This window comes from Sycon ciliatum, chromosome 1 (assembly GCF_964019385.1).
Source record: "Sycon ciliatum chromosome 1, ocSycCili1.1, whole genome shotgun sequence".
Taxonomy (NCBI): Eukaryota; Metazoa; Porifera; class Calcarea; order Leucosolenida; family Sycettidae; genus Sycon; species Sycon ciliatum.
The window spans coordinates 90,424,764-90,441,650 of record NC_088643.1 but is presented as its reverse complement, the minus strand read 5'-3'; the positions used below and the strand labels follow the sequence as shown (position 1 = coordinate 90,441,650).

The 16,887-nt window shown below is 49.2% G+C and overlaps 1 protein-coding gene across 1 annotated transcript; it reads right to left on the bottom strand.

Moving 5' to 3' along the window:
• Positions 1 to 8,109: 8,109 nt before the first annotated feature.
• LOC135806384 (uncharacterized) lies at positions 8,110 to 16,465 on the bottom strand. Its single transcript, XM_065320561.1, has 4 exons — positions 16,036 to 16,465; positions 11,389 to 15,226; positions 9,604 to 9,752; positions 8,110 to 9,034 (listed from the first exon to the last, which is right to left on the bottom strand). The coding sequence occupies exons 1-4, from the start codon at positions 16,114 to 16,116 to the stop codon at positions 8,792 to 8,794; spliced, it is 4,311 nt and encodes a 1,436-aa protein (XP_065176633.1). The 5' UTR covers positions 16,117 to 16,465; the 3' UTR covers positions 8,110 to 8,791.
• Positions 16,466 to 16,887: the final 422 nt, after the last annotated feature.

Here is a 16,887-nt window from a genome sequence, read left to right as displayed (position 1 = left end):
ACTGGCTTGAGGACAGTTCCATACTGGGCAGGGCGCCCAGCTCAGGTCGCACGCAATAGCGGCGTGAGCTGGGCGCGGTGAGGGTTGGTGATAACTACAGTTTCCTCCTTCCTCCTCCGGAAACTTCCATTTATCACTCCCCCTCACGTGACCGCGGACTCCTGCATATACACTCACACAATAACCACACAACTGTTTGGGGATAGCGCGCTTATTGTATTATGCCAAACTTGGCACGCTGAGTCCAGCTTGACTCAGCTGAGTCCCTAACTGCAATTTACTGCTCTAACATGAAGCCGTGCCTCCCAAAAATAATGGGGGTGGCCTCGCCGCACGCTATCCCCTATTCTTGGTCCCGTCGATCTCTGTGCTGTTCGCTGTAGACCTGTTATGGCATGCCTGATTCGGTATACAGTGAAACCAGTAGCTAAAGACCACCGTGACCAGCGACCAGCCTGGTACTACCGACCACTTCGCCGGGCACGGACGGTCTCACATTCATAATGGTTGTGCGGTGCAAGCCTGCAGCCAAGGACCACCTGCCACCAAGGACCGCTTTCTCTGGCTTAAAGGGGTGGTCGTTAGCCACAGGCTCAACCGCACATGTATCTCTTGCGGGTCAACCCTGACCACCTTCCGGCGGCCTGGAGCTGCCGTCCGGGCACCTTCCCGGCCGCCAGATCCTGTGTCAGCTTGAGGGCGTCTACCAAGGGCATTGCCATGAAGGACTGCTAGGCTTTCCCCTGGTTGGTAGCTCCTGCTGGTGCTGGGCACTACTGAATACGCTGACGATTTGTCAGCTTCCGCGGGTAGTGTTCGCACGGGGGGATACCTGGGCGCCCCAAGCCGGGCAAACAACAGCCGAAGGGCTGTCGTGTTGGATACAAGTGGGACTAGCTACCCGCCTGGTACTATGGACACCTTCGCCGGGCACGGACGGTCTCACATTCACAGTTTGCGGTGCAGGCCTCCAACTAAGGACCACCTGCCCCTCAAGACCGCTTTCTCTGGCCCCAAGGGGTGGCCGCTTAGTCAAAGGCTCCACCGCACATGCATCTCTTGCGGGTCAACCCTGACCACCTTCCGGTGACCTAGAGCTGCCGTCCAGGCCCCTTCCTGGTGGCCAGATCCTGTGTCAGCTTGAGGGGGTCTACCAAGGGAATTGCCATGAAGGACTGCTAGGCTTTCCCCTGATTGGTAGGTCCTGCTGGTGCTGGGCACTACTGAATACGCCGTCACAACTTTTCCGCTTCCACGGGTGGTGTTCGCACGAGGGGGATGCCTGGATGCCCCCCGCAGAGCCGACAACAGAGCCAAAGGGTTGGCGCGTTGTATACAATTATTAGTTTCTCAGTTATTCTTGTATTTTGCCTCTTTAATAGGTCGATGACGGCTTCCCGCCCGCCGATCGTCCAAAAAAAATATGGGGTGAGGCCCCTATCCTGCGACAGGCAATAAATGTGGCCGGGAGTATGCGCTAAGGGCCAGTCAGGACCTGCTGGGTGCCCGAGCTACGGTGCTAACAAGCAAATGCGAACAAGCAAGCTCGAAAGGAGATCTTCGGTTGCACTCCCCATCTCAGCTGCAAACAAACCACGCTCCGAGGGAGAGCTGCCCCTGCATTTTGCAAGCCTAGCTGTAAATATACAAAGCTCCAAGGGGAAATGCCCCTGCATTTTGCAAACATAGCTGTACACATCCAATGCTCCCAGGGGAGCTGCCCCTGCATTTTGCAAACATAGCTGTAAACTTCCAAGGCTCCAAGGGGAGCTGCCCCTGCATTTTGCAAGCATAGCTATAAACATCCAAAGCTCAGGGGAGCTACCCTTGCGTTTTGCAAACCTAGCTGTAAACCAACAAAGCTCAAAGGGAAGCTGTCCCTGCATTTTGCACACATAGTTGTAAGCATCCAAGGCTCCAAGGGGGGCTGACCCTGCATTTGCAAACATAGCTGTAAACATCCAAAGCTCCCAGGGGAGCTGCCTCTGCATTTTGCGACCACACCTGTAAACATCCCACTTCAAAAGCTCCCAGGGGAGCTGCCCCTGCAGTTTGCAAGCATAGCTGTAAACATCCAAAGCTCCAAAGGGGAGCTACCCCTGCGTTTTGCAAACCTAGCAGTAAACCTACGAAGCTCAAAGGGGAGCTGCCCCTGCATTTTGCAAACATAGTTGTAAACGTAGAACTAGAAGGCTCCAAGGGGAGCTGCCCCTGTATTTGCCAATATAGCTGTAAACATCCAAAGTTCCAAGGGGAGCTGCCCCTGCATTTGGCAAACCTAGCTGTAAACCTACAACGCTCTGAGGGGAGCTACCCCTGCATTTTGCAAACCTGGCTGTAAACATCCAAGCCCCAAGGGGAACTGCCCCTGCATTTAGCCAACATAGTGGTAAACATCCAAAGTTTCAAGGAGTGCTGCCCCTGCATTTTGTCCGCACAGCTGTAAACTAGTTTTAAAAGCTCCAAGGGGAGCTGCCCCTGCATTTTGCAAACATACTGCGGCTGTAAACATCCAAAGCTCCAAGGGGAGCTGTCCCTGCATTTTGTCGCGTAGCTGTCAACTAGCTAAAGCTCCAAGGAGAGCTACCCCTGCATTTTGCAAACGTGGCCGTAAACATACCCAGCTCCAAGCCCTTTTTTTTTGTTTCTTCTTCGCAAACATAGCTGTAAACATACCACGCACTAAGGGGAGCTGCCCCTGCTTTCTGCAAGCATCGCTCTAAACGATTACATACAAGGCTCGGAGGGGAGTTGCCCCTGCTTTTTGCAAACATAACTGTACCAGGCCCCAAGGGGAGCTGCCCCTGAATCTTGCAAACATAGCTGTAAACATACAAAGCTCAAAGGGGAGCGGCCCCTGCGTTTTGCAAACATAGCCGCAGCGCCGGGCATAACGCCACCCAGGCGAGGCGCGCTGCCCCTGCCTTGACCAATGCCGCCGCAAACAACATGCGCAAAGGGGCGCTGCCCCTGCATTTGCTCGCATAGCCGCCGTATCAGACCGCCGGGTCAGCCGCCATATCAGACCGCTGGGTCAGCCGCCATATCAGACCGCTGGGTCAGCCGCCGCCGCCATATCAGACCGCTGGGTCAGCCGCCATATCAGACCGCCGGGTCAGTTGCCATATCGGACCCCTGGGCCAACTGCCATGTCGGGCCGCCGGGTCAACCGCCGCATGGGCTAGGGGCGCTGCCCCTGCCTCTGCCGCCGCCACAAACAGAGCTCAAAAGGGAACCACCCCTGCATTTGCTCGCAACGCCGCCGTATCAGGCCGCCGGGTATTCCGCCGCATGGGCGATTACGTAGGGGAATCGCCCCTGCCTCCGCTAGTACAACTGAATAAGCAGCATGGGCCAATCGCCCTGCCCGCCGGGTGCGTATAATGTGTGAGTGTGTGTGTGTAACGCACATACGCGTGTCTGCAATATGCCCTGCGCGGTCGTGACGGATTAATCCGTCGCACCTCGGGTAAAGTGTTAATTACTGAAAGTAAAACAAGGTCGCCAGCCCGCCAATACCGGCACGTACTGCCGGCTCGCCGTGGTATCTAAACAACAATGGCAACAGCGACGACAGCCGCAAGGAAAAAGATAACAGCTTGCCATGTCCAAACAAAGCCCCAAAACAGCAAAGTAGACCCCACATGCTGAGACTTGGTGTAATGCCGCCTAGTACGAGTAGGAAGGGGAGGGGAGCGACAGCACTTAGAGGCGAAGCAGGGTGAGGGATGGAGGAGAGGAGGATAAAGAGAGAGAGAGAGAGAGAGAGAGTATGTGTGTGTGTATGTATGTATGTATGTATGTATGTATGTATGTATGTATGTATGTATGTATGCGTGTGCGTGGGTGTGTGTGTGCTTGCGTGCTTACCCACGTGTGCTGAGAGAGATAGACTACACAGCGAATGAAAAAGGAGGCACGCATTGGTTGAGAAGAAGTTCAGCCGGTTTGCTGCCATGATTAGTTGCTCCCGCATAGCATGAGTTCGGGACTAATCCGAGTCCAGCAGCTGGATTAGGGAGCCGATGAGAGGAAATGGACTAATCGTCCGCGTGAAAGAGCGTCCGCAGCGGAGTTGTCCGTGACCGTAATATGGGTAGTCAGCGAGATATAGCCTTGTGTTCTGCTACCATGCGGGGGCTGAAGTGGGCTAGTTCCGTCACGGTTGGATTTCGGCAAGTCCCGGATTTCAGACTGCTCCAACTGCCTTTTTGTCGCCGTGCAGTATGAATTTCTTGTCGGACTACTTAGGGCCCCAGAGGGCGTAAGCTCGTGTTGCAAGGCGCGATGGTTCTGAAAGTCTGCCAGGCCTCGACCCAGTAGATTAGAGATTCAGTTTTTCTCTTGCCAGAAGAGGAGCCGCCAATGACAATTCCACTCAGTGATTGCCATCGGATTGATCGATTCTAACACGTTTGGCTGCTGGCTGCGTGTGGGCAGGACAGGAAGGAAGCATTGTGGCCAGCTCGACGTATTCCGCACGCCGTATTGTCCTAATCGTCTCCCGTGCGCCAACACATGCGCCGGCCGGCATCATAGCGCCTCCAAGGAACTCAACTAAACTGGTCATACACGACAGTGTCCATGCCTGCATTTTCGGCCGGCATGCTCATCGCCCGAGGCTTGTTGGTCAGGGCCGACGCTGCCGTCGCCGCGGTCTCAAACGAGGAATACCAGCGATCCGCTGCTGAGTAGGATCCATGCTCAGGTACGGGTATAAACCATGTAAACCAACTAGCTTTAGAGCAAACGAGAGCAAAAAAATTCTGGCCTTCTGCAAGCAATAGCAAGTAATGAGTGACGGCTGTGTAAAGTCGCACAACCATGCAGTCGACCGGATGATGGTGAGTGTCCGGCACACATCTTGCTCTGCTGCTCCACCTGCGCATACCTGATACGGTGGTGCGCTTACGGGCGGGCTGCCTGGGCCCCAGATGCCTCCTTGATGCGCCACGGAGTGCCGTCGAAGCACCTGTATCACTTCGGTGATCCAAATGCGAATGCAGCCTTGCCGGTCGCCCGCCGGCCTGCCGCCTACGCGACCAGCCTGAGACTGGCCCTGCCGCATTTGGCGCTTCTAAACGCTGCGATCCGGTAGACAGCTCACTGGGCTGCCAAATACGTGACTGGCTTGAGGACAGTTCCATACTGGGCAGGGCGCCCAGCTCAGGTCGCACGCAATAGCGGCGTGAGCTGGGCGCGGTGAGGGTTGGTGATAACTACAGTTTCCTCCTTCCTCCTCCGGAAACTTCCATTTTTGCTACTCACCACACCATTTTCTGGCCAGGTGCATGCATGAGCATGAGAGAGACCTTGTACACTGCTACGTCACTTTGCGTTCACAGTTCATAATCATGTTCGACGTTCATGACATGAGTTGACGTGACGTCGTGGTACACGGTCTCAGATTGAAAATTAATACTTGGAAAATAATTGTTTGCTGGTCGATGGTGCCAGTATTCCAAACTCTTGATCCTTCGGTCAAATGTTTATGTTCTCGGGAAGAATTTCTCTTGCCATATAGCCACGCTTCAGGACTGCTCGTGATTGTTTCAGTTATGGCGTCAAGAACCACAGATGAAACGCCGAAATCAGATGATGCTCCAGTCGCTGAGAAGTCCAAGGAGAAAATTACTATTATGTTCAAAGCCACCGGCGATGCTCCTATCCTAAAGCAACGCAAATTTCTCATCGATCCAACCAAAGATGTTGCATGGCTTCTGAAATTCCTGCGCAGACAATTAAAATTGCAATTGTCTGATGCTCTCTTCCTGTACGTGAGCCAGAGCTTCGTTCCTCCACCTGATCAGGTAATCAAGAATTTGTATGACTGCTTTGGAACAGATCGCAAACTGATATTCAACTACTCATTAAATCCGGCTTGGGGTTAGCTAGCATTTCGGCACTTTGATCATCCCCTGTTAGTGTTCTAAAGAGCTTTCAGTTCAAGCTTTCAGTCATATAATGACACATGATTCCATTTTGTGTCACATACACATTTACTCCACTTCGAATTTGGCATGCTATAAAAGACAAGAATGCTTACATGGACGTCGTTCACGTTGACTTTGCTCTCATGAAATTAGTCTTGACACGATACAGTTACTGGCGAGGCGGGCCCTTTCCATGCTGGTTTTTAGGTTTTTGTATTTTCGTATATTTTATTTGTGTGTACTGCTGGTGCGATAGATACATCTGTGTACATAACCATGGCCCGTGCATATCATTCTGTATTCTTTCTTTATCATCGGTACTGCACCGAATATCAATTTTATCTCTCCCGTGACTAAAGGACGATGGGTATGAATGACTTGCTTGCATTGTTGCATGCGTGTCACTAGGCAAGATGCCTGTGTTGTGGTAGATCCCCCACGCCCTTCTCCGCACGCCACACAACAGTTCTGGTACTCATTCGGTTCAAGGATACTTCTCAGTTATACAATATGCAAACCGGTGGCGGAGAGAACGGGGGAGAAAGACAAGGAAATAATAAACAACCAACAGTTATAAACAGAGAAAGGGCGGACACATCGAAACGACCAATGAGCGACCAGTACGTACGATACATGTGACAAGAACCAAGACAACAACACCGTGGACGAATCACACCACTCTCGCACCCGAACCTGACTCGCACAGCGCATGCTCCACATAGTCCATGCATGCGCAACAACTAGTCGACAAACGCACTCGCACAGGCGGAAGCAGATCCGCACACTCTGACAACGCATACACCACATATACCACGTCATACGCACCACACCCATATACTGCACACAACGCACCACACCCGTACAGACAGCAGACCATATTTGACACCGGACAGGACAAGACAGCGAGACCAGAGACAACAACGGGTGCAAATAATAAGCGTATCGAATTTCGCAACACCTGTTCACATTATTATTAACTCATTTCTTTTTCTCGAAATAGAACGACCAATGACATTATGTGAGAAGATTTCAATGTCAAATGGAGCGCATCAACATAAGATAACAATAATCTTTTCGCAGTCTGACTCAGACACACCAGCCATTTCAAGTGCACTGTAGAACGGCTAATTTTAGCGAGTAAAAATGTTCCTACTAAAGTAGTTTTCTGAATCAGACCGATTTGCACTGAAATGCTTAAGCGATCCAAGTTTCAGAGTAAAAAAAAGAAAACTACTATAACTGTACTGTACGTGCAAAATGTCGATTAGCGCAGCAAAACTTTAGCGAAAACACTCCTTTCCCTAAATTCGCTAAAATATCACCGGCGCTATAGCTAGCCGTTCTTTTAATACGTAGTATTCATTTCCAGGGTTAGAATTCCCCTAGCTGTATGTTGTCAGGCGTTCATGTCAGAAAGCAGGGTTGAAATCCATGTGATACACAGCATGTATGTCAAAGTGATAAGCCCTCTCCACTACTGAAAGTAATGAATTGTTAACCATTGTATGACCAAAACAGTTGGAACTGCAGGACTACCGTTCGGAGTCTTGCATGGGACATTTCAACATCCATACAATGTCATGTATTCAGCTACATGTACACACCGTCCTACTCAAGGAGTTCTAAATCATCACTACTGTCTTATGATTGTGACTAGGCTAGGGCTGAAACTGGCAGGGGTTTGGTCGGTACCGTATTTCCGGAGCATAAGCCGCACCCCCCCCCCCCCCCCCCCCCCACCCCACCTTTTGCCACAAAATTCATCTATCCTATTTGTCACCGTTGATTCGATTATCGGAGTATAAGCCGCACCCCTTTTTTGGGTGAATTTTGAGTGTTCAAAGTGCAGCTTATACTCCGGAAAATACGGCAAGTTACCATGGATACTGCTCGGGTATATCTATCCAGTTAGCACGGGTACCATATCAGGTATTTTTCTGACAGTTTGTATGTGAGTGTGCACTTGCTCTACATAGAAAGTGTACAGTAAGCACGCAGCCATGCTTTTTCCATGCACCATTGCGAAAACACCGCACTCCAACTACCCAATCGGGTTCTCAGGAGCAAACTGCTACCCTACTACCCGCTCTAAGTACGAGTAGTACGGGTACCCTACTACCCGATGGCACCCCTAATTGTGACACATGAATGTACACTACCTCACACATGCTCAGAGTCAGACAAACCAAAGGACTTGCCGTACTCACGAAGCAACCTGTAAACACAACCTATTATTGTTGCTGACCTCACTTTAAAAAAGAGAAGATTAATAAAAACAAGGTCCGTGCAGCCTTGGTGCTGCGATGAGACCTATGCCATGGAGAATTAAATAAAACCTGATTGAGTGTGACAAAGAATGTACATGAGTGAAGGTTTTGAAGGGAGTGGTAGAAACATGGATCATAAGTTTGTAACCTCACTCAAGTGTTTTAAAAGGAATTTGAAAAAGACGGCAGCACAATAAAGAGCACGATAGCAAAGCCAGAGTGGAACTGGCACTCTAGACTTGGTCTAAGCCTAAGAAAAAGAACTATGGGTACCAGTAGAGACTATAATAGTCTTACAAGGCAAGACCCACCACCTACACTATAGCCTGCATAGTGGAAACGAAACATACTGCACATGCCGAAAGAAAAGAGCACTAAGTCCTAGCTTCTGACATGCCTAACCTAGTCAAATGAAAAAGAAGACCTAAGAAAATCAAGTACAAACACACCCACACAGACATACACACATACACACACACCCACACATACACACACCAGCACTAAGCGACAATCTAGCTCAAGAAAACAGCAGTCTGAAAGAGAGTGAGCTTGACAGGATGACCAGCATCTTTACGCATGGCTAGGATCAGATCACCAGTACAATATGCCAGCATGGCAAATTCTGAAGACATACGCCGGACTCTTGATGATCCTGCCATTCAAATGGCGAGCACGTATATACGTCAGAGGATTGTCTTCAGCTTCGGGAAGGTCGAAGGTAGTGTCCTGCAATGTTGCAGGTGGGCTGATGCGCTCAACTAGTATTCGCTGATGCACAATATTCCTCCAAGAAAAAGACATGAATTCACCCACTTGATCGCCATTGAACGTTGTCTGCAAGGAAGAATGAACAAGAGATTTAAAATATACAAAAGCAGATTCAATGTATGCAGTGCTGCAGACTCATACAAGCTGCTTGTTGAAAAAGGAATAATCTAACCCGAAAGCAATAGATTATAGACATTAGAGAGATTCCGGGGTACGATTTTCCGTGCGAAAATCCGTATGGGCTCTACGGATTTTTTCGAGGCGCGCTCCATACGATTTTTCGGCACGGAGAATCCGTGTGGACTGGCTTTCATACGAACCATGTTTCGTATGGAGATTTTGCGTCATTGGGTGCAGAAAGATGTTTCGCGTACAAATTTGGTACGAGAAACATCGATTTTCCGCGGGAAGTTTTGATTTCGGTACAAATTTTCAAAATAAAAGGCATAGCGCGGGAATGTGACGTGTTTGCGATCGTAACCTAGGCAATGACGGCAAACACATAAGTTCCGTACTCCGGAACATTTCACTGCTCAAAAACGACGTATAAAAAATCCGTAGCGCCTCTACGGATTTTGGCACGAAAATCGTACTCCGGAACCTCTCAATTACAGGGACCTCCAATCACAGCTTACCCTGGCTTTGTTCTTTCGCCGTGAGCGCTCATCAGCGCTGAAGAAGTGGTTGGATAGATGTAGAGATTTCGAAACCAAGACTACCAAAGAATGGCTGTCTGCCAATTCACTGGTCACTTTCGAAATAGCACGGTGATCTCGGTTTATTTCTGCAGAACGAAGTAATCACCAACACAAAAAGCATGGAGAACGGCGAGAGAGAGAGAGAGAGAGAGAGAGAGAGAGAAAGAGAGAGAGAGTGAGAGAGTGAGTGAGAGAGAGAGATAGAGAGAGAGAAAGAGAGAGATAAAGAGAGAGAGAGATGCACACACAAGCAGATACAATTCTACCAGCAACCATCCACAGCCCACATGTTTTTTCAACGGTATGTAAACCGTCTAGCAGCAATGCTGTCTATAATCACAGAAGAATTCCACTACCCAACTAAACATTCCGTGCAAGCAAATCCTGTGAATGTCCACAAGTTATAGCCCCAAAGGTCAATCTCATCTTTCGGGACCAGAAGGAGCATGAAGCAAGACATAACTTTCTAAAGAAACTTATCAAGTCCACACTTACACCTACTACACCTACAACATACACACATGCACGCACACACACACACACCTTGACCTTTGACGCCCATCGCCGGAGGCGATGATAGCAATGCTACGGCAGAAGCCATAGCAACTTGTGCTGGGATTACACCATTCAACAGCTTGCAAGGCTGAAGAATTGACCGTCACTATTCAGCCTGGTCTACACCATACAGCTATTTGGAGTGACATTTTCTGGCCAGTGAATCCCTATTTTTGGTCTTTTTCATTTTTTTTTTCCCCGCACACACATCACACCACATACTCCGGCATGCACTGGCTGTTGGTAACCACCCAGGAGAATGAAAGAAAAGTCAGGAAGAGTCTGAGAAAGAGAAGAAAGACGTGTGACCATAATCGTCGGGAATCGAACCCGCAATCTATCGATTGGAAATCGCTGCACATACCACTGCACCATATGGGACACACACACACACACGCACACACACACACGCACGCACACACGCACACACACACACGCACGCACGCACACAGACACACACACACATACCTCAGACCTCCTCAGACATGCCCATCGCGGAAGCGATGATAGCAAACAGCTATGTTAGACATAGCAACTTGTGCTGGGATTACACCATTCAACAGCTTGCAAGGCTGATGAATTGACCGCCACTACTTTTAGCCTGGTATCCACCACACACCTGTTTGAAGTGACTTTTTCTGGCCAGTGAATCCCTATTTTTCATTTTTCCATTTTTTTCTACACACACACACCACACCACATACTCCGGCATACACTGGCTGTTGGTAACCACCCAGGAGAATGAAAGAAAAGTCAGGAACAGTCCGAGAAAGAGAAGAAAGACGTGTGCGACCATAATCGTCGGGAATTGAACCCGCAACCTCTCGATTGGAAATCGACTGCACATACCACTGCACCATATGGGACACACACATACGCACACACGCACACACACACACACACACACACACACACACATACGCACACACACACACAGTCAAAGCATTGTACATGTACTGTTGTGGACATGGGAATCAGTTGAGAAGTCAAGCGACCACGGGGCATTGGCCTTGCAGCCGTGAGCGCTGCTGGTCCGTTTTACAGTGTGTACGTGAACAATGTGTGCAAGTACGCGCCAAAAGCAATAAAGGCGCCAGCCCCGATCATCCCATCGGACTTCAATGTCCACAACACTCAACAGTAACGTTACATGTATTGACCACCTACCTGAGTAGTCCTTGCTTTTCTTATCGTGATAGTAGTAAGCGGCCACATTGTCTATGAGCAAGAGTTTCACTTGCAAAGCATTGACCAGCAGACGCCTGACAGTGTCTTCTAGAGTAGCTATCAGCTGAAGGTTGGAGCGGCAGTGGTAGACGTAAAGACGAGCCAGGCAAGATATCACAAACTCTTCGCGCTCCTCAAGCGACAGATCCATCTCATAACCAGTGTTTACTCCCGAGAGAGACGCACTGGGACGCGCTGGATCACTGAATTCAAACATTTCGTTCGAGTTATCAATACCGCTCAAGGCCTCCGCTGCATCTGGACCCTTGGCTCCCTCGTGTCTTGCAGTATCACCATCGTCTCCGCAACTATCTGAAAGAGTAGCAGTAACAGTGGCATCATGCTTTCGACATTGGATATGCCGCCTTCTTCTTTCGGTGGCCGATGTGGCACCTATGGTTGATCTTACAGAAGCAAGACCATCACTCATGTTGCTGGCAGACCCAAACTCACTACATGCCATGGGAAGCATTGCCGGTGATGTTGCAGCTGGTGCAGCAGTAGTCTTGGTAGGAGCGAACGCAGAGGTTCTGTGGGTGCCAGTGACATGCCTATCTGCACTGGTATTATACATGAATTGAGTCCGTGCAACTGGATTGCGAGCTGTATCACCCTCACTGTGTGCTGCGTTGGGTGCGTTGGGCAGACTTGCATCACCACTCACACAGGCTGATTGAAGTTTCTGGGCTATATCCTCACCTGCAAAGTCCACACGGATTGCTCTAGCTTGTAGGTTATCATCCTCGGCAGCATCCGCCACAAGGACTCCCAGTGTAGCGTCGCTCCGATCATGGCATAGTGCAGATGCTGCTAAACCCTGGCGCAGCGCTTTTCGTGATGTTACACTATTGTCCAGAAAGATCTTTAGTATGGAGTGCTTAGGGACTTCAAATGGCCCGGTGAAACCACGGCTCAGATCCGTGATGTCCTTGCGAAGAAAAGCCTTCAATTCACGCTCCCAGGCAAAGTAACCTTCCAGCACTGCTTTCTGGTAAGAACTCTCCAGCTCAAGTGGCAATGGTAGATGATCTGCATCCAAACTGAGATCGTCGACTGTGAACAGCACAGATGTGACAGAATACACATGATCGCCAGCAACATTGTACCATGAACTAGTACAGTCGGAGTGGTTTGAAGGTGTTATTCCCCCAGACATTGCGCCAGTGCTGTCCTCAAGTAAGGACGACATGAATGCAGCTACGACACCTTCTTTAGACTGAGGATCAGCACCGACATGACCAGCATTGTAAGTGCGCTGACGTTCACCATTCCGATGTGACAACTGAACCCGGGGAATTTGACTTCTAGCGGTGATAGTTGGCTCACTGAGTTGTAGCACAGGGCCACTTCCTGCAGCCCTCATCAATACTGGCAGGGCTGGTGCTGGTGCAGTGATGGACGACGATTGGTCATGCAGCACAGGAGCAGCACTTGCATCAGCCGAGTGGAGCGATCGATTCTCCATTGGAATCTTTTCATTTGATACACTCGCGTGCTCGGTTTGGACTAAATATGCAGAGTCTCCAGAATTCTGCTGCAGACACGAGACTGCCAAATCCTTCCTCAAGAGCGTCCGGAACGTTCTGCTAGTCTCAAGGAAAATGTGCAGCAAAGCTGGTTTAGGTATTTGAAGTGAGCCAGCGAAGGCCGTACTGACATCAATCAAGTCTCCTTGAAGCAGAGTCTTGAAATCACACTCCCAGTCCAGGTAACACTCCAGTACTTCTTGCTGGTACTGCGCCTCCAGATCAGGCGGCAATGGCAGGCTGTTCAAATCAAGACTGATGCCATCCAACGTGAAAACGGAGGATTCAAGTTCCTCAATATGTGAATCGGGAACACTGTACCGCATGTTGGGAAGGTGCCGAGTCGTCACATCATTTGTTGGTGATTTAACAACTGCAACGGCTCCATTGTGTAGTGATGAATGTTCCGCACCTTCAATGCTAACTGGAGAGACTTCACGCACATCGGCTACAATACCATTTTCACTCATCGCATGCCCTCCAGGTTGCACTGAGGAACACGCCTTGGCAGCTGCACCAAGCATAGAACCTGAACATACCATGTTGCCGTTCGACGACAGCGGAACCCGCGAGTCAGGAGCGCCTGTTTCCAGTACCATCGCAGCAGAGGCTGTCCTCCTCCGCAGTGGAGAGTGTTTTTCATTGTGACTACTATCATCACCAAGAGATGCTTGTGGTATAGCAGCCGTGCTGTGGCTTTCAACGATGCTTCGACTTCTGCAGTGTGCTGCATGGCTGGACACCGGCGAAGATACAGGTTGGATACGATCAAGTGTGTGTGAAAGCTGCATCATAGAGTCAGGAATGTCGGCCTGACTGCACTGGTTGGAAAATGGCTGGTTGGCCACTGGATTAGATGACCTGCTAACATCTACAGTGGGAGCAGCCCTCTCCATGCTAGCTTGTGTGGCGGTTTTGCTTTTTCGACGTTTTGTGCAAGCGCTTCCGTCACCAGTACTGCTATCATTATCCGGAGATGTTTCTGGTATCATGGTGATGTCACGTTTCTGGACAGCTGCAGTAGTTCGATGATGAATTAAATGGCTGGCTGTGGCGGCTTCCGCTGAGATGTGCACACTGCCAAAGGTCTTGTTAGCCACACTTGTGTGAGCTGGGCAGATAGCCATAGACTTTGTGTGGCATGTTGAATCATCACCAACAGAAGTGGTTTCACAGAAAAGAGGCGAGGACTTTGTAGGTTTGGGCTGAGAATTTTCTTGTTCAGTGTTGCTGTCGTGGCTGCAGCTGTCATCGAGCGATGTCTCAGGGACGGTGGTGATTCGCTTTGGCGACGCATTAGCGCTCAGGTGTTTCTTGTTGCGTTTCCGCTTAGCCCGGTTCACTGGTTCACGAGTTGTTTCCACACCCGAGCTGTCAGATGAGGATGCCGGACAACTTGATCTTGCCCTCTTGTTCTTTTTCGGAGTTTGTTTCATGGACTTGTTAGCGTCTGTTGCATCCGGAACATCTAGGTTGCACTGTGACAATTTAGATGTGTTATGGGGTGCACGTATAGATGCATCAAACACCTTGAGACCTCCTATCAATGACTGGTGGTATCCTTGCTTCGGCTGAAATGAAAGTGGCTTCGGCTTTTCCATATCATCAACATCTTCAGCAGATGAATCATCTGTGCTCGAAGGGAGCTTGACATCATCAACATCTGACCATTCATCATCTTTACCTGGAAGTACTTTTACAGGAGAAGCTTGGCTGGGAAAATTGGGTGGGGCACAGCTTGAGGTTGCGACAGCCACGGAAGGCCCAGCAACGCTAGGTTTACACGCAGCCTCTGTGGCATTATCAACATCACTGCAAGTGGCTTGTTCACCCCAGCGGCTTGCATGCTCTGCCACCGACAGGGTAGCAGCACTATCGCGTCCGTATGGAGCAGACGTAGAGCATTGGAGCGGGATGCTTTCAATATCACCTTCCGTACTGACAGATGCGGCATGGGGATCTAGCGGAGCTGATTGTAGTCTATGCTCTAGCAGTGAGGCCAGGCGCAGTATGCTGAACCTATAGTCATTGTCAATCCACACTGCAGATTTCCCAAGACCAGAAAGACGTCTTCCTTTCCAGGTCTGAGGCATGATACACTGCACGACGCAATGCAATAAACATTCTGTCTTGCCAGTTCCCTCATCGCCACATATCTCCACTATTCGGCCATAATTGGTGTTGGAGAGATGCTGGTCACTGCTCAGCTCAGGCACGTGGAGAAACGGCAATCCAAAATCAGTTGTCAGGATCTGTGGTGAAACAACGAGACACAAACACACACAAACAATCGTAAACATGCACATATAAACATCATAGCAGCATTCAGGTGTGCATTAGTGCAACAGCAGCTGAGAAGTCTACTGCAGATTGGAAGAAAACGGCGGTGTTGATTTGGCGGTTGTTGAAACAAGTGCACGTCAATACAAAGCTCGTGCTAGTTGGAATCTGACATGACACCAGTGCATACACCAACTCACTGGTCGCTGTGTGGAGCTAGCTGCTGCTCAAAGGTGAAACGAGTACGGAATAACTGTACTAGTACCACACGAACTGCGTGTATAATGTATGCATCGCATGACCTAAAGTCAAGGATCTCCCACCCGCTTCACTTCCAAACCATGACAGCGAAGAAGTCCAGGTGGTGTGCGCTCTCGTGGGTTTTACATTTACTTGTACTTCCCTACATTATGCATATCTGTGGCAGAAGGTGGACTTGGGGATTATCTGGATCAGAAAAGGTACAGTGCTGCTCAATGAAATCCGATCAAGCGAGTCAATGCCACGCCCGGCACTGTGCAGACCTTGATCTGCGAACCCTGGGATGTGAACTGGCCCAGTACAGGGTACAAACTTGGTTCACATGATCGGTTTTCATTGAGCGGCACTGTGAGTTGTTTTCCTCTTTGCCTGGATGACTTCGCAATGTAGTTGGTCTTCAATACTTCCTTTTTGCACAATGTAATTGAACTTATGAGTAGAAAAATCAATCAGATTGTTTATTTCTTTTTCACCTCTCCTATTAAAATAAATAAAATTCCAATCTCACTTTCAAACTTACTTCCTCGGCTTCTGGATCCTCAGAAAGCCTTTCCTTTTTTGCTTCTTCATACGCTTCACATCCCACTTTCCATCTCTGCATGCTGGCCTAAAAACTTCGTCAACTGCTTGAAAAATACATCCCATGGAAGGGAATCCATCCTTTCATTTTCCTCTACATGCCTTTGCAATGTGAGGGAAAGCAAGAAAATCGACAATTCGACAGATAACCAGCTACATATAGATGTAGAAGGTAACTCCTAACATGTGTCGTTCTAATCTTTACTTGCTTGAAGCATTCACAGTCACAGTCGGGTCTGTACCTGAAATGAAAGGACGGTGGAAGATTTCAGGTAGAACAAAGCAATGGTTTGTCGAGACCCTTTCTCGGTCTACAAAGTAGGCTACAGCAGTACAGACGTGTAGCTATGGATAATTATGCAGTATGTACATCTTCAATGCTACATCATGACTGATTGTTTGTCTGTCACGACATGATATTTGACTCCAGCTCCATGCTCCAGTGCATGCAGTAGAGGTAATCGAATTTCCCGCGGTTTCTGCTAACCCACGTGTACGTACGTAGATCTACGTGCTTCTTTTTTTTGTACAGTCATTCGCGAATTGTCGTTATATCCGCAGTCGTTATCAGCGAAGTTAGTTGACTGTATTTACTTGGCTCCGGAATCCGCTAGCTGCATGCATGCAAAGCGCCTTTTCTTTTCTTTTTTATTAAAACCACAAATTGGCACAATACTGTCACAAATCTACAAAAAGGTACAATAAATGTGTCATGATTGTACAAGAGTTTCGATCAGGGAGTCGTGAATAGTATTTGACGACTCCCTGGTTTCGATCAATCATCAAACGTTAC

Bases quoted from the DNA above. Each gene is read 5' to 3' on its own strand.
- LOC135806384 (XM_065320561.1), bottom strand. From the start codon at position 16,116: ATGCAGAGATGGAAAGTGGGATGTGAAGCGTATGAAGAAGCAAAAAAG. The intron at 9,753-11,388 runs GTAGGTGGTCAA...TTCGTTCTGCAG, and splicing joins GAAAAGCAAGGACTACTCAG to AAATAAACCGAGATCACCGT. The intron at 9,035-9,603 runs GTAAGCTGTGAT...TCTTCCTTGCAG, and splicing joins GGCGAAAGAACAAAGCCAGG to ACAACGTTCAATGGCGATCA.